General features: G+C 36.6%; 1 protein-coding gene across 1 annotated transcript in view; it reads left to right on the top strand.

Annotated features, from left to right (window-relative positions):
* Positions 1-21,749, top strand: part of PAICS (phosphoribosylaminoimidazole carboxylase and phosphoribosylaminoimidazolesuccinocarboxamide synthase) — a 45,018-nt gene extending 23,269 nt beyond the window's left edge. The window contains exons 10-17 of the mRNA XM_070614834.1: positions 2,287-2,484; positions 7,326-7,504; positions 8,616-8,795; positions 8,897-9,010; positions 10,317-10,400; positions 11,346-11,526; positions 12,746-12,904; positions 18,744-21,749. Coding sequence (XP_070470935.1) covers positions 2,287-2,484; positions 7,326-7,504; positions 8,616-8,795; positions 8,897-9,010; positions 10,317-10,400; positions 11,346-11,526; positions 12,746-12,904; positions 18,744-18,910 — 1,262 coding nt within the window. The 3' untranslated portion in view covers positions 18,911-21,749. The remainder of the gene's footprint in view (positions 1-2,286; positions 2,485-7,325; positions 7,505-8,615; positions 8,796-8,896; positions 9,011-10,316; positions 10,401-11,345; positions 11,527-12,745; positions 12,905-18,743) is intronic.
* The last annotated feature ends 2,860 nt before the right edge of the window (positions 21,750-24,609 follow it).

The raw sequence follows: 24,609 nt of genomic DNA, 5'->3' as shown, positions 1-24,609 counted from the left end.
AGAGGTGAAATGAATTTCAGTATATTTTGTTTAACCTGATATATTCGAAATAGTATCATTTCAACATGTAATCAATATAAAAAGTTGGGATATTTTGCATCCTTTTTTCTCATATTGAAATCCATTGTGTGTTTTACACTTAACTCACATCTCAAATTGGAGTAACCGCATTTTCAAGTGTTTCATGCATGTGGCTAGGGCTACCTTATTGGGCAGCACAGTCCTAGATGTTCTTACCTCTTCTCTGTGCAAGTTCTATACTTTTCAAGACCCTTAACATTTAAATTCTACAAATTATTCTCAGTCTTCATCAATCTCTTCTGAATTCATCTACAAATTTGTAGCAGGCATTTTGGCACTTGTAGTATATGTCTCCTATGATTGTTTCTTATATCTACCCATTAATTGAAATTCCTACCCTATTTATCAACTAGGTAATAAATACTGATTCAGCTAAATTGAGGGGGGGGCGGTAGGTAGAAACTTTCTTTTGCCTTTTATCTAAGCTGGGCAACATTCTTAACTCTTCCCTCTCTTTTATCCTCTGTATTGAATCAGTTCTTAAAACTTTTGCCTTGTAAATATCTTGAGTCTTTTTCCCACTGATTTTTCTTTAGACAAGGACATTTCTTGCCTGGATTGCTGGGATAGCATCCTAACTGCTCTCAGTCTCTGGTTTTCTTCCCCCTCCCCCCCGCCCCCGCCCCTTACTTCATTTTCTACACAATACCCATAATGATCTTTCTAATATAGAAATCTGTCATTTTACTAAAGTGTTCAAAAGTCACATGGCTTTTCATAGGTAGTCTAAACTCAATCAGCATGGCTTATGAGGCCTGAAGGATGAGTATTGAAATGGGAGGTAAAGGAACAGTGTTCCAGGCCTAGGGGAAGAACATGTCAAAAGCTTGGGAGGTGGGATAGAGATTCTCTTACGGAAGTTGGAGTTCTAGAAAGGAAATAGAGAAATCTGAATTTGGAGTGCTAAGCTGGGGCTATATCTTGAAGGGCCTTTTAGACCTTGTCAGTGAGTCAAGCACTTAGAATAGGAGGATGGGAATTCATCCTCTAAATTAGATATGCTGCAGTGGCAACTATTAAACTGAATTGCAACTGGTTTGTTTAATGGTTACCTCCACTATCTGGTGGTCTGACCCCTGCCCAACTCTTCTGTCTTATCTCTTGTCTTTCCTTTCTTCTCCTTAGCTGCTGCCTCTTCCCTGCCCAACAGCACTGTACACACACACAGTGCTCCACCCATACTGAAATTCTGCCATGCGCTTTCACCCCACAGTGGTCTTTTCACCACCACTACCTACCCCTTTCCCTCTTCTGGCTGAATTGTCATCATTCCTCAGATCTCAGCCTAATCCTCACTTTGTTCTATACTTCATTCTCTGATTTCTAGGCTAGGTTAGGTGGCCCTGCTATGAACCTGTGATCCCATAGTCTATGTATTTTTCATGTTATACTTATTATGACGTCTTGTTTAATCTCAGCTTCCCTCAGACTCAGGTCACTTGAGAGCAGGAACTTGGTCTTGTTTACTTGTATATCCCCAGTACCTGGCACATGGACACTAAAAAATGCTGATATTGAGACTGAGTCAGTGTTCTGGGAGCATGAGGGGTGATTTCTCCCCCTTGGAAATTTTAAGTTTTACTTCTGTTATTTCTGATCTTCATCTAAATCAATCTTTCTAATGACCAGCATCTACTTTTCTTTAGGTCTTATGACCTGCATCAAATCAAAATTGTATTCTCTTGTCTTTACTTTCTCACAGTTTCCTACAACTATTAGTGAAGAGAGAGGATTAACGGTAGAGATGGGAAAGCAGGATTATGAAATAAGAAGAGGTGCTTCCAAATGGACTAACTTCAGTGGGTGGAGGTGCCTCCTCTTATACATTAACTCGAAATGTATCTTAATTCTGCTTCAGTTCTCCCGTGAGAGAGGTAGGCTGATAGTGGAAAGAACACAAAATTAGATATCGGAAGACTTAGGATTTTGTCTGGCTCTGCCATTTCCTAACTGCATGACCTCCACCTTTTTGATATAGTTTCCTAGTCTCTATAATTATTTACATAAGCATAATTCTTCATAAAATTATGTGAATCAGATGTGATGATACATGTGAAAATACTTTGTAGAGTAAGACTCTATGCAGATGAGTTAATTTTTACTATTAATCACTCTGTTCACTGCTTCGTCATTCATTCATAATTTAGTCTTCAATATTCAGGAAATTTATTCTTGAAATTTGATGTTTGCATTTTATTTCCACAGTACTGAACATTGGTAAAAAACTCTATGAGGGTAAAACAAAAGAAGTCTATGAATTGTTAGACAGTCCAGGAAAAGTCCTCCTGCAGTCCAAGGACCAGATCACAGCAGGAAATGCAGCCAGAAAGAATCACCTGGAAGGAAAAGCTGCAATCTCAAATAAAATTACCAGTTGTATTTTTCAATTGTTACAGGAAGCAGGTAAGTGGTCTGTAGTCTCTCCCTTCATGGTCTCTCTCACACATACACATTGGTCCTTTTATGGGGAAATGACATTATTTGGATTAAGAACATGTTGATTACCAGTTATATTTTTCAGTTATTACAGGAAGCTGGTAAGTGACTCTCCCCACAACCTCCTGCCTTTCTCACACACACACACACACACACACACACACACACACACACAGACACTCATTCACTCACTCACACTCTGATCTCTTTCATCAGGGGGTGAGATTTGGATTAACAACATGTTTGGAGATGTTTCACAAGCTAAGCTTATTTAAATCAAGCCAGGAACTCTTGAATTTCACTGTAACAGTTTCCTTGGTTTGGGATTAGTAAGTAGTATCATTTAGTTAGTAAAAAGAAATCTTAATTTGCTGTCTTTGTCTGGCATGTGTATCTTCTCTACAACTTCTCTCTCCTGCAGTCTTCAATTTTGAGGAATTTAACCTACGAAGAAAGCCCGTTCTGGATGTTAGGCAGCTGAATTGAAATTGAGTCCTGTAATTCCATATAATTATTCTTTGCTCTGCCCCTTGGAGATAGTGAAGAATTTCAAATCCCTCTTCCACCTGAAAGCGCTGGAAAGTATTTGAAGACTGCAGCCATACCTTCTCATCCTGCCATTCCACAAGTGAGGGATTTGGACTAGATCAAAGATTTCCAGGAGTTGCCTTCTAACCTAAAACTGAATGAAGACTATTTCTAATAGAGAATTCTATTCAAAACATGAAATTAAGATTAAAACATTATGTGGAGGGCATAAGGAGTAAAAGAAGGGAATTAGGATAAGAAGTTTTTGTAGGGATTCAGTCAGTAGCTGATTGGGGTCTGTAGTGTGTGAAATCTCAACTAGTAGAAGATTTGAGCTCTTTCCCTCTAGCTCTTTCCCTCATTGCTTTGGATCATGCAACCCTTGAAACCTCTGGTTCCTTATCTCTAAAATAAAAGCTTTGTTCCTTATAATTTAGTTCTAATTTTATAATTTAATACTTTTCTATTTACTTCTAATATTCCAGTTGCCCTTTCATTTCTTAGAGTTTCCAGTAAGCATTAGTCTTTCTTAAATTAATTTTTCTTAAGTCCAAAGTGGAATTTAATACTTCTGTTTCCAGTCAAGACAGATGTACCCGTCTTCCACAAAATAACAAGGTAATTCAGGTTAAATCTGTTCTGTCAGTACAGAATGGGGTCTTGAGTAGTTTTGCCCCTTCTAAAGTACCCTGTTTCACATTTTTAAGTTAGTGTGGAAAAATATATATTTAATTGCCAATCTAAATTGTCATCCACATCATAAATCCCTCTATGCATTGAAAGTGACTATATTGCTATAAATTGAAGGACGTCCCACAGTTCCTAAGTAATATGATCCAAAATTTTTATTTCAAGCCTGCCTTGATTGGTGGTTTCCCAATGACTGAGTAGATTTCTAGAGAGAACATCAAACTAATTTTAGGTTCCTTCTGCAGTACAGATAAAGTGATCCCATTTTTGACCTCCCAAGTTATCTCCTTTTCCCCATGTACATTAACATTTTTAAAAGTTGCTTAACCCTATAAATTAACAACAAAAACTAGCTTCTATGTACCCATAGTAATTGTTCATAGCTATGGAGTTATATATATACTTTTAAGTAATGGAAGATAAGTACAGGCCCAAGTTTTTATTTGCTTATTCAATAAGGCACTATACAGTACACTTTCTGGGGTTTAAGGACAAGTGAATCAGGGTGATCCAAGTTGTCTCTGTTTGTTCAGGAGGTTTCCTAGTTTTGAGTCTGAACGTCCTGCTTCTGGGGAGACTGGGAAGTTGGTCACCCTAAATGAAGTTCTCCAACAGTTATCTTTAAAGTACTGTATTTGGCACACTTAACATAGCTAAAACTAACATGGTTCACAGATGTTGAAAAGTGTTTTCCAGGTTTTATATACTGTGAAATAAAGGAAAGCCTAAGTTTTTAAAAAATTCTTCAACAGATTAGTTTTAAAGGACAGATCAGGAGTTCTTTTAAGCCTTACGTAATTTTACTTGCTAGTAGTTAAATGCTATGTCCGGTTCAGCACCAGTGGTCTGTTTAAAACTGCTTTCTTTCTAACCAGGTTATATCCAAATGTAGGTATTTCCAGGAATTAAAATGGAAAGAGCACCAGAATAGAATCAGTAAATCAGAATTCTAGTTTTCTCGTTGTCACTCAAAAGCAAACTGTTAAATACTGTACAAATAATACATACGAGTAATACTGTTTTTCCATGGAAATATTGTACAAGCTGTACCTGAGCTAATGAAATTCATGGATTTGGTCTCAATACTTAAAAATCGAAATTTAACCTTTAAGTGTCAGTTCCCAACCACAGAAACCCACTGTAATTACATTTAGTTGTAATAGTAGTGCTAGGAATAATGGTCCTGCAGCTGCTAAACCACAGATGGGAAACTGGGAGCCTTAATATGTGGGTGGCCCCAGGGATATGTGGGCTGATTAGCTATCATACATGGGCATGCAATTCAGAGTACGAAGTGACATTTACATTTTCTTAGTAATCTTGATAGGAGTTTTGAATTTTGTAGACAACTGAAACAAACGGGGAGTTCTTTTGCTCATCGTATGCAGTCGTGAAATTTGCTTTAATGGTTAGCATGTGTATTAGAATCAATCACTATATCATTTAAACTGAATCTTTTCCGGGAGCAACTTTTTTTTTCTGTATGAGATCATTACCATAAGTTGATTTTGTGGTTTTGGTTCTCTTTGATGTGGGGGGAGGGTTCTCCTCTGAGTAAAAGTAACTATTGTTTATATTTAAACAATAGGTTTGGATACTAGTCTGTCAAGTGTGGTATACAAATGAGCAGATATGACTAATGATTAACAGACTTAAAAAAGAAGGGCTCTTGAGGCCAGGCATGTACTTACCACCTCCAGTTAAGGATTGATGTAAATCACCTGCCTGCACATAAGCCCGATCAGTCATTAAAGGTTAAAATGACCATTTTACTGATAACGTTCTTTCCCAGAATTCCTGTTTGTGCAGCATATCACAATTTATTCTTTTCCCTGTTTTAGTTGAATCTATTAGTCAAACCCAGAGGGAATGCGTAGAAAACAGTACAGATTTTGGAACTAGACAGTGCCTTTCAAGTCCAGGCTCCATTACTGATTGGCAACATGACATAGCTTGTCAAAGTACTTAACTTCTTTGAGCCTCTGCATCCTTCACTGTAAAATGTAAATAATACTACCTCGAAAATTTTATGTGTGGTTAAATGAGATAACATGTAAAACGCTTAGCACGGTGAAAGGTTCCCATAAATGTAGGTTCCCTTTATGTATGAATACATACATAAGATCAAAGATCCCCAGTCCTTCCCTGTTAACAAAAATTGATTTTAGAGGATTAGATTGGGATTGGGGTACTAACATTACATTCTGAAGATGAGCATTATTATGTTAAACCCATACACGTTTCCAAGAGATGTTTTAATTCACATTAATGCTATAGTATTACTTTGTACTGTGATGTAATAACACTTCTAGGAGAGGCAGTATATGTGGTTATGTGGGCAGCCTACAGAGTTCAGAGAGTGTGGGTTAGAAACCCTTCTTTACCTAGTACTAGCTGATAGAACACTGTGCCTCACTGTCCTTACCTGTTTTGTTGGATGAGGATCACACTATCTACCTTATCAGGTGCTATAAGGATTAAACAAAAAGAAAATGAATTTAAAATTCCTGACCTAAAGTAGGTACTGATACTTTTTAAAATTAAATTGTGGTAAACTATACATACATAAAATTTACCATTTTAACCATTTGTAATTCGGTACAATTCAGTGGCAGTACATTCACAATATTGTGCAACCTTCACCACTATCCATTTCCAGAATTTTTTCATCATCCCAGACGGAAACTCTGACCCATTCAACAATAATTCTTCCTTTCCCCTTCTCCCCAGCCCCTGGTAACCTCTATTCTACCTTCTGTCTCTGAATTCCCCTTACTTTAGTACTTCATATAAGTGGGATTGTATAATATTTAGCCTTTATTTTCACTTAGCATAATGTTTTCAAGGTTCATCCATATTGTAGCATGTATCAGAATTTCAGTCTTTTTTATAACTGAATAATAATCCATTATATGTATGTACTACATTTAGTCTATCCACTCATAACAGAGTAAGAGAAGGGAGAGGAAGGACAAATATTTTCTTTGCTCTTGGCCAAATTGGCCGATATGTTCCTGCTGCTACCTGTTGGATGGTTTTTTCAAGGATTCTTTGCTTCAAATATTAAGACAAAAAAGCTGTCTAAAATTTTGGGCTGTATCTGATTGTGATGAGTACCTTGATATTTTACAAGACCCGTATAATACTGAACCATAGAATATGAGAATCCTGCAGTCAAATCTCATTTAGAGATAAGTTAGTGCCACTTAGATAGTTAAGTGCCTTGTGCAGAGTTGAGTGTGCAGTGGCAGAAGTAGTACTCCAGCATTTTTTGAATAAATGTTAAAAATCACTGGACCCCAGATCTGATCCAGTGTGTATTTTGCCATACGACATTAAGATGAAATATTCCTGAATATTTTGATAAGCAGTAGAAAGCCATGTTAATAATTTCATTTTCCTACTTGCACCTTTTAAAAAAAATTCCATTGATTTTTGATAGTGCCATTTAAAGGTAATGCAATTGGCCAGGTAGGATTTTTATTTGGTAAAGGGTATAGTTTTATTATGCCTCAGATCTACCCTTTTAAATACAACTTTAATGCTTTTTCTTCTTTTTTTTTTTTTAATCTTTTATCATCAATATGTAGGCATCAAAACTGCTTTCACCAGAAAATGTGGGGAGACAGCTTTCATTGCACCTAAGTGTGAGATGATTCCAATTGAATGGGTTTGTAGAAGAATCGCAACTGGTTCTTTTCTCAAAAGAAATCCTGGTGTCAAGGAAGGATATAAGTTTTACCCACCTAAAGTGGAGATGTTTTTCAAGGTAATTATTTTATGCTGTTGTGTCTTACTATAACGTATCAACAAACTTAAAACCACAGTCAAAAGATGTAAACATTATTAAAGCTTTTGTTATTGCAATTGTCATTCGAGAAATAGATGCCAGTATTGTACACTGGCAATGATCATTTGGATTTTTAAAAGAAAACATCTGTGAAAATAGACTTATCTTACTTTGGACCAAGATGACTAACAAAATGAATAAATTAAAATTAGCAGTTACTAGGAAGAAAGGAAAAGTAACAATTCAAAAAATTTTGGAATTTATTGTTGAAGAGTTTGAAGTACAGGCTAATATGAGGGATCTTTTATATTTAAATACAGAAAAATTGTATTATCAATGTTTCTTATAAGCAAAAACGTATATGATATGGGATATAAGAATCCGTGGTTCTGAATTTGTATTGGTTTTCTTTATTGAAACAGCTTTTCTCTTTCCATTGTTATGCTCTTAAGCATGGTCCTACTTCAGAAGCAATGTCAGTGTTGCATTTTTAATCAGTGAACTGCACAATTTAAAGCATCATATTATGATTATAATTATGCAAATCAAGACTCCACAAAAGAAAAATTTCATATAAAGTTGGGATACTACTTAGAATAAAATGAAAGTGTTTTATCTTTTTTTACTAATTTCTATGTATGAAGTCTCTTGAATTATCAAATAGTGTCTCTAAAGACTTGTGATGTATAAATTCTTATCAAAAATAAGATTAGGAGGTTTTGAAAACTGCATCTGGAAAAGTTTGGTGAACCCAAATATATTTCGACCTCCTCATCTCTATTGACTGATTAAAGAAAAATAAAAATCACAAACTTGTGTTTAAATTAGTTTATATAGAGAGAACAAATTCTTTCAAATACTTTATGACCTAGAATAACTTACTCATCCAAATATTTTGAATTTTAAAGTAGCTATAGAAAACAGAAAAATTAAAAACAATTGTGAATTAAAGGTATTTTAAACAAAAACTAAATCTTTAAAGAAAATATTTCTGATGAATTAATGCTCAAGGAAAAAAGGACTTCAGGTTATCTGAAAAGTTAAAAATTTTTATGTTTAAATTAATTGTACTCTTATACTTTATTCTCAGGATGATGCCAATAATGATCCACAGTGGTCTCAGGAACAGCTAATTGCTGCAAAATTTTGCTTTGCTGGACTTGCTATAGGCCAAACTGAAGTCGATATCATGAGTCATGCAACACAGGCTATTTTTGAAATACTGGAGAAGTCCTGGTTGCCCCTGAACTGTACCCTGGTTGATATGAAGGTACAAGTAAAAGGGAGATTTGAAAGAAAAGATTATAACTGAGAATTGTGTTTAGTAGTATGGTTTTGAAAAACTTTTCTTTGGTGATACTCTGTTTCTAGATTGAATTTGGTGTTGATGTAACCACCAAAGAAATTGTTCTTGCTGATGTTATTGATAATGATTCCTGGAGACTCTGGCCATCAGGAGATCGAAGCCAACAGAAAGACAAACAGGTAAGTAGTGCATTAGATTTTTTTTTATCCTTTGCAAGATCAGGCTGGGATGGAGGAGAAAGGAAAGATGGGAAGAAAAGAAAAGGCAATTACTGTTCCTTAAGATCTGAACCTGAGTTGATTGCTATTTATTTATTTATTTTTTATTTTATTTTTTATTAAGGTTATGAAAGTTAACATCCTTATGAAATTACAGTTGTCCATCATTATTAGTCATGTTGTAGGTACACCACTTCACTGCTGGTGCCCTCCCCCCTCCCCCCTTTCCCCTGGCAACCACCGATCAGTTCTCTTTGTCCATATGTTAACTGCCACCTATGAGTGGAGTCATACAGAGTTCATCTTTCTGTATCTGGCTTATTTCACTCAACATAATACCCTCAAGGTCTATCCATGTTGTTGTGAATGGGACGGCTTTGTCCTTTTTTATGGCTGAGTAGTATTCCATTGTGTATATATACCACATCTTTATCCAGTCATCAGTTGCTGGGCACTTAGGTTGGTTCCATGACTTGGCTATTGTGAATAATGCTGCAGTGAACATAGGGGTGCATGGAACTTTTGGAATTGCTGATTTCAGGTTCTTAGGATAGATACCCAGTAGAAGGATATCTGGGTCATAAGGTATTTCTATTCTTAACTTTTTGAGGAATCTCCATACTGTTTTCCCTAGTGGCTGCAGCAGTTTGCATTCCCAGCAACAGTGTATGAGGGTTCCCTTTTCTGATTGCTATTTATTTTTAAAGATAAATATCTCTTACATTTCCTGTATCTTGAAAAAAAATAAAGGAGTAATACTTTACATTTATAAAGTAGACTTCTCATTTATTATTTTAACAGATGCTCATACAGAGCAAGTATTATCCTTGTTGGGCTAACTGAAAACTAAGGCTCCGAGAGGATAGATTGTCATCACAATTATATAAGTAGGTGGCAGATGTGGGACACTGTCTGAAGTCTGGATCTTATCAGGTTCCATTTCTGCTCTTTCCTTTAAAAAACAAAATTAGGGAAGACCCTCTCTATACTTACTATATAAGAATTTTCAGGCCTGCTCATTGTAGTTGCTAGTGTAGAGTGCGCTTGTCTTTAAGTGAAAATAGAAGTATACTTCACTATCTGAACTTTCTGTAGTCTAATTCAGGAAATCAGTTTGTAGACTCAGATGCATTTTCACGTATATTCTTTGCTATGCCAACTCTTAATAATTCATCTGTACCCCAAACTCAGAAACCAAATAATTTCAGATAGCAAGAATATTACTAATAGAATACTTGTATTCTAAACTTCCTATCTTATTTTCTAGTCATATCGTGATCTCAAGGAAGTAACTCCTGAAGGGCTCCAGATGGTAAAGAAAAATTTTGAGTGGGTTGCAGAAAGAGTAGAGGTAAATCTTTTGTAGTAAATCCATACTGTGTTCTGTGTTTTTCTCCAAAAAAATCTTGCTTCAAAAAGAGAAGACAGTGAGAGGATGCAGTGCTTTTTTTTTTCCCCCTATGACTTTAAAGAAAGGAGCGCCTTTAAGAAATATATCAGCTGAACTTTCCTCATTGGCTTACTGGAACCCCCTGCTGTTAAGCTGGCCAGGACACTCCTCCCAAATTCCACTGGGGAAATCTGGAATCCTTGTCTCCTCCCTTCCCCTGCTGGAGAAGCTTTACATTTCCTACCCACCTCTCCACTGCTACTCAGAGTTCCATTAGCGTGGGTTTCCATTAGCAGAGTTCAGAATTGGAACTCCATGTAATGTTAAAATGTCACGTTAAGATTTATGGTATTATTATTATTACTAATTTCAATGGAAATTGAATAGGGTTTCTGGTTATCTAAGGGTCATAACCACCTTTTAGAACATTTCCATGGAAACGTGCCTTTTGAATTCCAAGCAACTAACTTAATGAAGATTTGTAACGTGACCTCTGTATTTTGGCTGATTGTGTCTTAAAACCTACATTAAACAGAATATACTAAAAATCTTAGGATGAAATATTTTGTATTACAGCTTCCTGAATATTAATTAGAAGGTTTGAATATTTATCCTTTTTATTATAATAGTAAACATAATTTATCTAATTAAAAATCTTATTCTTGAGGTCTTAATTATGAAGACCACTTTCCTTTACATATAGAGGTTATCTTGAAAAATAACTCCTCTATCATTTTATTCTATTTGTTTCTGTCTTAAATTTGGCCTGTTAAGAAAGAAAATACTCTGTGCAGATACAGTTTTACTATAAACTATAGCTCTGAACTCACTTCTTATGGTACTCATGCTTATATTTATCCATTTTGGTCCTTATCTTCTTTTGCATATCCATGTTTTCTTTTCCAGTTGCTTCTGAGACCAGAAAGTCAGTGCAGAGTTGTAGTATTGATGGGCTCAACTTCTGATCTCGGCCACTGTGAAAAAATCAAGAAGGCTTGTGGAAATTTTGGCATTCCATGTGAACTTCGGGTAACATCTGCCCATAAAGGACCAGATGAAACTCTGAGGATTAAAGCTGAATATGAAGGTAAATGTCAAATAACTAGAGCATTTGAGGAAGTTACCCTGATTTTGCCAAAAAATTTAATGTTTAGACTAATGATGCTGAAAAAGAGCTTTGCCACATTTCCAAGGGAAAAAATGTGGTATTCTAGCCTTTCCTGATACTCGCCTCTAGAGAGTTTAAGGTGCTCTAGGAGCTTATAAAAGATTGGATCAGGGAGAAAGAATTGAAAATTCAAGCATGGACAGAAAATAAAGACTAGAATTAGTCTTTACCTAATAAGAAGCCCTTCGAACATTGTTTCTAATATGCTCCCACAGAAAATAGGCCCCACATAAATCACGGGAGGCCTGAAGTCGAAGCAGCAGATCCTCTCAAGTTTCTCTAATGGCCAGCCTTTCCTGGGAAGCAGTCAAACATGAAATTAAGGAATAAGTGCAGAATTTACTATATAAAAGAAATGTCTTGATGGGATAGCATTGGTCTAAAATAATGGTGCCCTGGAGACACAACCAAATGTTTCTCAACTGGAAAAAATGTTGATTGAGTATTCCTTCTAAAGGTACTTGCCACAGAACATAGTTATTAAGATTTTTTGCAAAAGGGGGCAGGTCTCAGACCCCTTTGATAATAAGCTAATAAAAGCCAGAACTCTTTCTCCAGAAAAGTGCAGATACATTAAATTTTGGATTCCACATAAGGAATCCCTGCTGTAGGAAACAAAGGAATAATTTGTAAATTTACCAAAGAATGAAATGTTGAAGAGATATGTTGGGAAATATATTGAAGGGTTTTAAATATTTGGCTACGTTATTAATTTGCCTTCAACTCTTTTTTTCAAGAAGTGCCCCTAAACCTCTAGTATCTGTTAACTGTGTCTCCCTATACCCTGTTGGTTGAAGGACACCGACACAGACACTGGTTCGGGTGGTGTCATTCGTTTCAGTGAGCCTAAGCAGCATTAGTAGAAGGGGCCTTTGAGCCATTCCCTCACTAACATCCTGGTACCTCGTTTAGACTATAGATCTTGAACATGGCCAAACCTATTCTTGCTACTTTATTACTTGACATACAATAAGAGGCAGGGTGAACTTTATATTTTAAATATATATATAGTAATAGCACCTTATTTATGTGTCTTATTTAATAGTGTCGTATTTAAGACATATAATCCCTTTTTTTATTAAAGCTATCTTTAAATCTTTTTTGAATGTTTAACAATTATAAACTGTAATTTCCCTAGGGGATAGCATTCCCACTGTATTTGTGGCAGTGGCAGGCAGAAGCAATGGTTTAGGACCAGTGATGTCTGCTAACACAGCATATCCAGTTATCAGCTGTCCTCCCCTCACTCCAGACTGGGGAGCTCAGGATGTGTGGTCTTCTCTTCGACTGCCCAGTGGTAAGATATATTGAATTTTTTTTTTTTTTTAAAGATTTTATTTTTTTCCTTTTTCTTCCCAAAGCCCCCCGGTACATAGTTGTATATTCTTAGTTGTGGGTCCTTCTAGTTGTGGCATGTGGGATGCTGCCTCAGCGTGGTTTGATGAGCTGTGCCATCTCCGCGCCCAGGATTCGAACTAATGAAACCCTGGGCCGCCTGCAGCAGAGCGCAGGAACTTAACCACTCGGCCACGGGGCCAGCCCCAAGATATATTGAATTTTTAAAAATTGTTTATTAAAAAATTTCAAACATACACAATAATAGAGAGAATACAGCAATTAACATCTTGTATCTGTAGCTGCACTCTCCTGCTGGATTATTTTAAAGCAGATCTTAGACATTATAGCATTTTATACTTAAATATTTAAGTAAGGCTCTTTAAATGATAAAGACTAGTTTTTAAATCATAATCATGATACCATATTCACACGTAAGGAAAATTAATGGTAATATCTTAAAATCATCTAATTTCTAGTTAGTGTTCAAATTTTTCCAGTCATCTCATTTGTTTTTACAGTTGGTTTATTCAAATTAGGATCCAACACAATCTTTGCATTGCATTTAGTTGATATCTCTTAAGTCTCTCTTAATTTCCCTCCTTTTTTCCATTTGTCCTATTTAATTTTCCACATTTTGAATTTGGCCCATTACGTTCCTGGATGTTGTTTAACTTGCTCTTCCATCCCCTATTTTTTCTATAAACTGGTGGTGAGATCTGTAGTTAGATCAAGTTCGGATTTGCTTTTTTCCCCCCAAGAATACATCATTTGTGGTATTGAGATTTTTTTTAAGTGAATTTGATTACTTCTGTAGAGCAAATGAAATTTTATTTTTAAAAATTAGGGACCAGAATAATTAACATATAAGGAAATTTTATCAATCAACTGATTGAGCAGAATCTCAGAATAACAATGTTGTGGTAGGCTCATCATAGTCCAAGATAGTGATCTGATCTGCAAGTCTGGAGAGTCAGTATTGTTTCAGTAAGAGTTGATTTGCTTATTACTTAAATACCAGACTTTTCTCACAGTTTTATAAATCCCCTCTTGATAACTGTTTGAGTCAGTTAAGTATTTGAACCCCCTGATCTGTTCCAGTGTGGACTGGCTTCTCTCTAGGCCTGCTGTGCTGTTGTTGTCTTAAGGTCACCCTTTACCATCATCCCGGACGTTCATTTTGCCTTTCTGTAGTCTTGGATCTCTTGTTTCCTAGGTCCCATGTCTTCTCCTTTTTTCATTTATTCCTTCTTTTGTTGGAGAGCATTCTTAGTGAACTTCCTGAGGAAAGGTTACAAAAGGTAAACTTTTTGAGACCTTGCATATCTAAAAGGTTTTTTTGTAGCCTCACATGTCTTTGGTAATTTGGGAATAGAATTCTAGGTTGAAAATCATTTTCCAGCAGAATTTTGAGGGCATTACTCTATTGTCTTCTAGCTTCTCGAGTTACTGAGAACTCCAGTGCCTTTCCACCATTCTGATTCTAGGTCATTTATGAATTTTATTTCTTTTTGGAAATTTATAGGATCTTTTGTCCATCCATTGTTAAATTTCACAAAAATGTATCTTGATGAGTCAGTTTTCATCCTGGGCTTTCAGTTGGCTCTCTTAATCTGGAACTCTGATTCTTTAGCCCTGGAAAATTTTCTTCAATTACTTAATAATTTCCTTCCCCCTCCATTTTCTCTCTTCTGTTATTTTCAGATTTATTATTCAAATTTGGAACTCCTTGATTTCTATTCTCTTTTCTTTCTCTTATTGCTGTAATTTCTGGACTATTTCTTCAACTTTACATCCAACCCTTCTATTGAGTTTTTCATTTTGTATATGGTATTTTTAATTTCCAAGAGCTCTTTTTTCTTCTCACTTCCCTTCCCCCAACCAAACATTCTTTTCTTGTTTAATCTTTGCAATAAGATATTTGATCTCTTTAAGAGTATTATATATTTTTTCACATTAGTTCTTTTCCTCAACTGTCTGGTAATCCTTGGCTCTTTGCTCTTAAGAGTGGAACACTGTAAAAAACCAGTTAGAAGTTATGTGCAAGTGATGCTGCTTGTCAAAAGTGGGCTTCACTGTGGGGTGATCTGGTGGGGTTGTTGCTTGAATAACCCCTCACATCAGTGTCTTTTGATCTTTTCTCATGTGTTGCTTAGAATTACCCAGAGAACCTTTCTAGTCCCAGTCTCTTACTGGAGGAATAAACCTGGCTGCCAGCATTCTGGAAGCATCTTAACATGTGTGATCGCCTGTTTTCACTGTGGCATTCCTTGTCTTAACTGTGCCTGGTGTTCTCCAGTCCACAGAAGTCTGGACTAAAGTCTGTTTTACCTTCAGAAAAATGTAAAACTGCCTTGGTGCAGAAGGGGCAGTTGCTCAGGCACGTAGACTGGGGAGGGAGATCTGATAGCCTAACTGCTCCTTGACTTTCACTCAGATCTTTGCTTTTTAGCCCCATTTTCATCCCACGCCTCCCTTCAAAGGTATGTGGTGCCACTGATTCCTCAACCTTTGAGTGGGTTTTGTAAAGTCAGTCAGGTTGTTCTTCCTCTTTCCCTGCTTCCAGGCTAGGATTAAATTTTCTTGGTCAGCTAAGTTAGTTACCACTCCATTTGTCTTTCAGCTGCCAAAATGTCACTGCTGTTAACTCTTTGTTGTTATGTTTGTCTGTTTCTTTATTCCCTTTACTGTTGTTTTTATATGATTTCAGGGATACATCTTGTAATTAATCCATCTTTAACTAGACATCTGATTATATCAACTTTTCGAGTTAAAAATCTACCATAGCTGTAAAGGAAGCTATAACCAAGTTTATGCCAGAGGAAGAGTATAGGTATTATCCTTGGAACTTTGAAGAGAAGAATGCGATGAACAAAAATTTGACAGTTTTAATCTAGTACTGTCCAAGGAGAGAGAGGGAATCTGGAATATTTGTACATTCTAATCATTAGAATTGGGGATAATCTTTCAAGCAACAGTTTTATAGTGGCCTGTGTAAAATCCTGAAAACTCCTTTTCTCTTTCTCTTATAGCATGCTCACTGGATAACCTAGTTTTTTGCTAATTAAGCTTTTTTGGTATCAAAAAGTGAGTCCTGGACAGTAGGCACAGGTATTTCACTTACTGGAGTGGAACACTCTACTTAGTTTACTACTAATAATAATGGGTGACATTCATTGAGTACTTAACTATGTGCCAGGTAATGCTCCTAGCACTTTATCTGTATTAACTCATGGAATCCTCATATAAAGTAGCTACTAGTTGTCATTCTCCCCCCCGCCCCAACCCCTTGTATTTAGGTTATGAGTTTACAACATTGTGAAATTTCAGTTGTATGTTATTATTTGTCAGTCACCTTATAGGTGTGCCCCTTCACCCTTTGTGCCCACCCCCCACCTCCCTTCCCTCTGGAAACCACTAAATAATTCTCTTTGTCCATATGTTTATCTTTGACATATGAATGAAATCCTAGAGAAATCAAGGTCCATCCATGTTGTTGCAGATGGGGCGATTTTGTCATTTTTTATGGCTGAGTAGTATTCCATTGTATATGTATATACCATATCTTCTTTATCCAATCATTGGTCAGTGGGCACTTAGGTTGCTTCCATGTCTTGGCTATTGTGAATAATGCTGCAGTGAACATAGGGGTGCATAAGTCTCTTTGAATTGCTAATTTCAAGTTCTTTGGATAAGTACCCAGTAGTGGGATGGCTGGGTCATATGGTATTTCTATTTTGAGTTTTTTGAGAAATCTCCATTCTGTCTTCCATAGTGGCTGCACCAGTTTGCATTCCCACCAACAGTGTATGAGGGTTCCCTTTTCTCCACCACCTCTCCAACATTTGTTATTTTTTGTCTGTTATTATAGCCATTCTAATGGGTATACGGTGATATATTAGTGTAGTTTTGATTTCAATTTCCCTGATGATTAGTGATGTTGAACATCTTTTCATGTATCTGTTGGCCATTTGTATATCTTCTTTGGAGAAATGTCAGTTCATATCCTCTGCCCATTTTTTAATCGGGTTGTTTGATTTTTTGTAATTGAGTTGTGTGAGTTCTTTATATATTATGGAGATTAACCGTTTGTCAGATATATGATTTGCAAATATTTTTTCCCAGTTGGTGGGTTGTCTTCATTTCAATCCTGGTTTCCCTTGCCTTGTAGAAGCTCTTTAGTCTGATGAAGTCCCACTTGTTTGTTTTTTCTTTTGTCTCTGTTGTCTGAGAAGACATAGTATTCGGAAAGATCCTTCTAAGACCAATGTTAGAGAGTGTAGAGCCTATATTATCTTCTAGAAGTTTTATGATTTCTACCTTCAGGTCTTTGATCCATTTTGAGTTAATTTTTGTGAATGGCATAAGAGAATGGTCTACTTTCACTCTTTTACATGTGGCTGTCCAGTTTTCCCAACACCATTTATTGAAGCGGCTTTCCTTTCTCCATTGTATGTTCTTAGCTCCTTTGTCAAAGATTAGCTGTTTGTAGATGTGTGGTTTTATTTCTGAGCTTTCAGTTCTGTTCCATTGATCTGTGTGTCTGTTTTTGTACCAGTGTCATGCTGTTTTGATTACTAAAGCTTTGTAGTATATTTTGAAGTCAGGGATTGTGAGGCCTCCAGCTTTATTCTTTTTATCAGGATTGCTTTAGCAACTCAGGGTCTTTTGTTGCCCCATATGAATTTTAGGATTCTTTATTCTATTTCCGTGAAGAATGTCATTGGGTATCATTCCCCTTTTATAGATAAGGACACTAAAATTAAGTAACTTGACCAATGTCACATAGTAAGTGGTGGAGCTGCATAAATTGACTATTAATACAAATGAATAAAATGACCTTATGATTTGTATTTAGTCTGTTCTTACTGGGGATAGTGAGAGTCAGAGAGTCTGATGAATTCCAAGCATATTTGAGGAAATGGAGCTTTTGGTATCTGTAAGCTAGTTCATCGTTGACTGTGATGACACAGACATAATAGTACCTCCTCAAGAAACTACATGAGCAAACATGTGGCCTCCAAGGAAGTTACTTTCTTACTCTACTCTCTTTTAGATCTTATTACTATTGAATTTATTTATCGACTGATATTACTTAAAATTATTCTTTGGATTTGACTTTTTTACTACTTAAAAATGTTAGAGGGCTGGCCCCATGGCATAGTGGTTAAGTTTGGCGCACTTCACTTTGGCAGCCTGGGTTCATGGGTTTGCATCCTGAGCACAGACCTGCACCACTCAGCAGCCATGCTGTAGTGGTGACCCACATATAAAATAGAGGAAGACTGGCACAGATGTTAGCTCAGGGCCAGTCTTCCTCAGGAGAAACAAAACAAAACAAACAAAAAATGTTAAAATAGTTCAAGTGCAAAGACAAAAGGAGTAGCTATAAAATTATTAAAACAACATACCTCAAGTTTGTCTAAGAATAGGTGCTTCTACCCACTTACCTTGTCCTTTGTTTTATTTCTATTGCTATTCATAGGGATAGTGTATGTGAAAAGAACTTTGAAAAAGGTAAATTTCTTTGCAAGTGGATTCAGTGAAAAGAGTGATAGATGATGTACATAAAATATCTGTTCATGGAAAATAAATACTACTTATCCTCTAATAATCACTTTACCACTCCAACAGAAAAGATGGAAAACTCCTTCCACAGATTCTACTTTAGACAAGGATAATACAGTAACTTTTACCATCTGTGACTAACAGGACTTCTGTGAATATAAAATAGTTTGCTACGTGCTATTTTCATTACTAATTGATAGCTCAATTTTCTGTTTTCCTTTCTGAACCAATAGGTGTTGGCTGTTCAACCGTACTTTCTCCAGAAGGATCAGCTCAGTTTGCTGCTCAGATATTTGGATTAAACAACCATTTGGTATGGGCCAAACTGCGAGCAAGTATATTGAACACATGGATTTCCTTGAAACAGTCTGACAAGAAAATCAGAGAGGGCAACTTATAGGAAAGAACGTCATTGCATTTCTTAGGAGAAAAACTATAAATTTCTAGTTTAGCTGCAGAAAAAAAATCAAGAAGAAAAGATTTTAAATCAATCAGAGCAAACAAAATTTATTAGTGGGTAAATGTTTCTGTAGATTCATGGGTTAGTAGAATATGTGTACATGTGTATTAATATTTCTTTATAAGCAGTGAAATTATTCCAGTGGTCTAATGGTTAAGATTCGGCTCTCTCACCACCAAGGCTCGGGTACGTTTCCCTGTCAGGGAACCACACCACCCAACTATCAGTTGTCATACTGTGGCAGTTCCATGTTGCTCTGATGCTGAAAGCTATGTCACCAGTATTTCAAATACCAGTAGCGTCACCTATGGTGGACAGGTTTCAACAGAGCTTCCAGACTAAGACAACTCCAGACTTCCAGAGTCGACATAACTAAGAAAGTTAAAGTACCATAAGGACATTTTAAAATTATTCTTTTACCCACTATATGGTCATTTTTAGGTAGGTAACATAATCAAATATATTCAAATACTAATAATGTCCTATTATACAGCTCTAAAGTTACTACTTGACCTTCTGTATCTCAAACTATAAGTTTTAGAAAGTTAAAACGTTTGTATCTTAGAAAGGATGGAGGAAAAGTTGAGATTGGTGATGGGGTAGGGAAGACACACTAAATAAGATGAAGAGGCACTGTGGAAGCCATAGAAAGGGGACTATTTGAAGAACTCTGATGGACGTGAGGGCAATTTCCCTCGGGGGAAAAAAGTACAGTCACCTGTCCAGTTCCAAATGAAAGATTTAGTACATCTTGTATGGTTATGATAAGTGCCTCTGTGGATCATAAAATTCTTTTAGTTCTGATAATACATATTTTAGCCACACTGATAATCCCTAGCCTATCATCATTTTCAGAAATTGGAATCTCCCAGTCGATAACCGTAACTAGTTTCTTTCTTGTAATAGCATAAGTCTGGGCAGTGTACCCAGCAAGATTCATTTCTAAAGGAGCAGTTGTTACTGAGGGATTGACTTACCATCAGTCTATAAACCATATTTGGAAATCACTGTTACATTATGCAGCCTTGAGGATTTTGTAGATCACTAAACTTTAATCCAAGTGTCCATGAACCCTGAAAACTTACGTGTAAAATTTTATGTATATATTCACTTTTACAAAAAGGATCTGTGTCCCCCAAAATGTTAAGAATCTGCTACAGGTGGAATCTCAATAAAATCCTTGCCACTGGTCTACACTGTCTACACTTTTTCACTTCCCTTTCAACCATTAACAAGCTAGCATCTCTTACCACTTCTTTCACTTGATCTCTGTGGGGTATGATTGACCTAACCACTCCTTTGTTGGGCTAGACACCAAGATATTCCAACCCAAATGTTGATCATTTCACTTATATTACTCTTTGCCCTTAAGTATTGATGTTTCCTACTGAGTTTTTCACCAAATTTTGAGTACTTCCATTTTACCAAATAATGGTTGGATGATCTTAATTTCTTCAGCTAAAATTAGCATTACTGACTTTCAGCTCTGTTTCTGTAGACTTGTGTTTTCAACTGTCCATTTCTCTGAATACTCCAAACTTAATCAATCTTGCACCAAGCTTGTAACTCTGACTACAGTGATTGTCCCAAATCATAAGCTTGATTTCATCCTTGATATTTTTCTCTGACCTTTCGCATCTAAATCTTCACCAAGTCTTGAATTTCATCTGTTTACTCATCCTGTGTACAAAAGCCTCAAGTTGGAGTCAAATTCTACATTACTAGCCTAATCTAGAAGGTCTTCATTACCAGCCAAACCTTTTTGAAGTTGATTGTCCAAGGACTTTCAACATAAATTCAAAATCTCTTTTGCAACATAGATTCCTTTGAAAAATAAGAATGCCATTGACCCTTTCCCTAGAAAACTGCACACAAAATTTACGAACAGATTCCACTGGTTCTTAGGTTCCCTTGAAGCCTATCCATGGTCCGTAGGTTAAGAATCACTGGTGTTAACCCATCAAGCGAACTTGCTTTCCCCATAATTTTTGGACTGTTAGATATCTGTACCTTTAGTTCTTAGAATGTTCTCATTTCTGTCATTAAAATCTACTTGTTAATTACTAGAGCTTCATCTTCACTGTCTCCATGAAATCTTCCCTAATCACCTCTAGCTACAGTGGCTATAAGTAGTTCTGTTCTGGATTGTAAGCTCCAAGAGGAGAAAATATAATTTTACACTTTATTTCCCTGACACTGCCTTATGTTCTGCTGTGCTATGCCTAGCTATGTGCCAGGGATGGGGGAATTGTAAAAATCATGTACTGCTTAGTTTTCTATCATATGTTAGTTCACAGGAACAATTAAAAAGATGTGATTTTAATATCTTTAAAGTTTGGCTTCATGATCTCTGAATACTCACTGGCTGCTATTTCAGGTCTTCTGTCCCTACCTAGCGAAAATTCCACCTGTTTCTGTGCAGTACATGAAAATTTTCGAACACTGATTTAGACTGGTAGATAGGACTCTTATCAATGGTCATCATCAATTTCACTATTAGTTTCTTATTAGAGTACATATATCCTCAAATAGTGCTAAATACTTGCTTGAGAATATTTTAACTGTGTTGAAAAAGTAACTTACACAAACATACCTAGTTTGCCTTTTTTGGGTATTTATACTTTCTGTGGGATCTTGTAGCTAAACATAAAAAGGGGAAGAAAAATTGTGTCTAAATAATGTGGTACTTAAATTTTGTATCATAAAGCCATGCTTAGAACTGCGGTTGCTTTAATGCCTTCTGAAATTTAAACACTAGCCAAATAAAAGACACAGATAAGCTCTTGTGTGAAGCTTTATTCATTCATCCATTCATAAGATACATGTTTTGCCTGGTTTTATTCTGGGCCCTAGGAAAGCTGCACTGAACAGAGACAAGGCTCCACCCTCACAAAACTTACATTTTATTGGGGATGACAAACCATAAAAGATAAATCAGATAGATTCAGGAAAGTATACATGCATATGAAGAAGAACCAAGGTGAGAGGACAGTGATGAGGAAAAGAGGAATGGTTTTGAGGAGAGCAGAGCAGTGATGTTAAAGATATGGGGGAACAGCTTTCCAGACTAAGGGAACAGGAAGTAAAACAGTTCACCTTTTTGAGGACCTGCAAACATGCCAGTATTGGTGGAGCTCTTGAGAGCAAGGGTCGGAGTGGAAGGAGATGATGTAAGCAAAGGCCAGATCACTTAGGGCCTGTAGGCCACACTAAAGTGTGACAGGAAAAACCAATCGAAAATTTCAGCAGGGTCATGACATGTAACATTTTAAAGTTCTCTGGCTATTGTGTGGACAAGAGAAGCAGCAAGGAGATTGGTTAAGAGGCTATTGTAGTCCAGGTGAGGGATGATGTGACCTTCAACAAGTTATTTAAATTTTTGGTGCTTCAACTTCCTTATGTGTAAAATGGGACTAATAGTACCTACCTTCTAAGGTAGTTAAGAGAATTAAATGAGTCAATATACGTAAAGTATCCTTGCACATAAGGCGTTATGTAATATCCATTTGGCAGAGTTAGAGGATGAAATGAGTGGAATAGATTCACCATGAAAAACTGCCTTGAATTTGATATTCCTTTCAGCTGATTTAATTTTGAAAAATGAGGAAAAAGGACAGAGAGCATAATGTGGCTTAAAAGAAGCATGATGTGCCATGGAACATCCACAATCTCTCCCTGCCATCTTCAGTCCAGCAGTCTTTGGAAAGCCAGTGAAAATGCTTACTTTTAATGGTGCTTTTTGCACTTACCTTCCCACAACCTCAAATACTTAGGGTGGAGTTGTTAACCTAGCATTGTGGTGCAGTGAAAACAGCAATGGAATGGAAATGAAAAGACTTCCTTGAGCATATCAGTCTTTGAGCTTCAGTTCTCATTTGTAAATTGGGGCTAAATATTTCTTCTGCCTGCCTCAGAGTGGGTAAAATGACAAGGTGCTGTATATGGAAGCTTCTCAGAAATCATAAATGGCTAAATCCATTCGTGCAAAAATAAGTTTTTGAGTACCTACTATGTGTACGACCCTGGGGATGCAACAATGAACAAGATCCAATTTCTGCCCTCAATGAGTCTGGGAGTCTTTCAGCTGCAGACAATTTCAAACACTATATCATCTTAATACGGAATCAAGTATAAGGGAATTATTCTGAGCAGTATTCTGAGTACACAAAGGAAGAAGGGATCTAAAGAACAAGTGTCTATGTGAGTGAAAAGGATGGACTCTAACTCCTCGCACTCTATCCTCAGTCCCTCTTACCTTTCCTTAATTTTCATAGAATTTATTACCACCATAGTATGTATCTGTTTATTGCCTGTCTCTCCCAACTAGAAAATAAATTCCATGAGTACAGTGGGTTGTCTTTGTTGTTAATTGTATTCCTAGCTAATAGTGTAATGCCTGACACCAGCACATACAAGACACTCAATAAATATTTGCTCAAAGAGTAAATCTGCACATACCCAGAGGTATGACAACATGGAACTACACATAACTAAATATTAGAGGAGTATAACATGCAAGGGGAGTAACAAAAGACCTATGTGGGTTGGAGAGGTGGCAAGCAGAGGCTAGATCATAAAGAACCTTACATGCTAGGCTTTGTAGCTTGGATTTTATCCTGAGGTTAGAAGAGTGGCATTAGATATGTGCTTTGAAAGATCACTCTGGTTTGGAAGGCTCCTGTGTCAAAACTGGCAGATTAAATCCATATATTTATATCCTGTTTGTCACAAAACCCGATTAAAACGCCAGAGGAAATAGAAACACTGGAATCGATAGCAGAGGAATTGTGAGGAATTTCTAGAAGCACCAAAGTATATGGGATCAGACTGATAAAAAAGTCAAAATTGTGAACCCTTAAATAAAGTCAAAAGCACTACTAGGGAAGTGGTTCTTAACCTTTGGTGGAGAGGGAAGGAAGAAGGTGGTATAAATACCTTTGGAGACTGATGGAAGCTACGAAGCCTTTCCTCACAAAATTGACACAAAATTTTGGGTATACCAAATGTCATCTGGAACTCCCTTTACCCTCCTGAAATCTAGGCATAACTGGCTTGAAACCTTTGACAGTTCTACAGCCAGTGAAAAGTCCACAGCTCTTCCCATGATTTTTACTAATTCACAGAGATTATATCCTCCTGAGTTAAGAGTTCGCTTGACCATTAGTGCTGTTTTTGCATTGTACTATACTGACCAGACATGAAATGTGCCAGACACCATAAGACATAACCATGAGCTGGACATACTTTCTGCCCTCAAGGAACTCACAGATGAGAAAAGAAATAAGAAGCAAAACTTTAAGTTAAAAAGTTCAGTACCAACTATGAGCCAGGCAGTGTACTAGACCGTAGGGATACTGCAGTGAGCAAGGAAAATACGGTCCTTGGCTCCATGGAAATTACAGTCCATTTGGAGAGAGAGAGGCCTTAAACAATGATCAGTGTTCAGGAGTACAGAGCTCTATAAGAGAGAGTGATGGGGAACGTCACGTACTCAGCAAGGTCAAAGAAGTAACTTTTAACCTGGAACCAGAAGTTACAGAAATACTGAAGGATGAAAAGGAGTTTGCTAGGTTGCTGGGAAAGAGGAAAGGGAAAGTGGCAAGAGTTGGTAGGATCGTGACAAGATATTAGCCTGCAGA

Source organism: Equus przewalskii, chromosome 3, assembly GCF_037783145.1.
Source record: "Equus przewalskii isolate Varuska chromosome 3, EquPr2, whole genome shotgun sequence".
Lineage (NCBI taxonomy): Eukaryota > Metazoa > Chordata > Mammalia > Perissodactyla > Equidae > Equus > Equus przewalskii.
The sequence above is the reverse complement of the archived record's forward strand: the minus strand, read 5'-3'. Positions and strand labels throughout refer to the sequence as shown.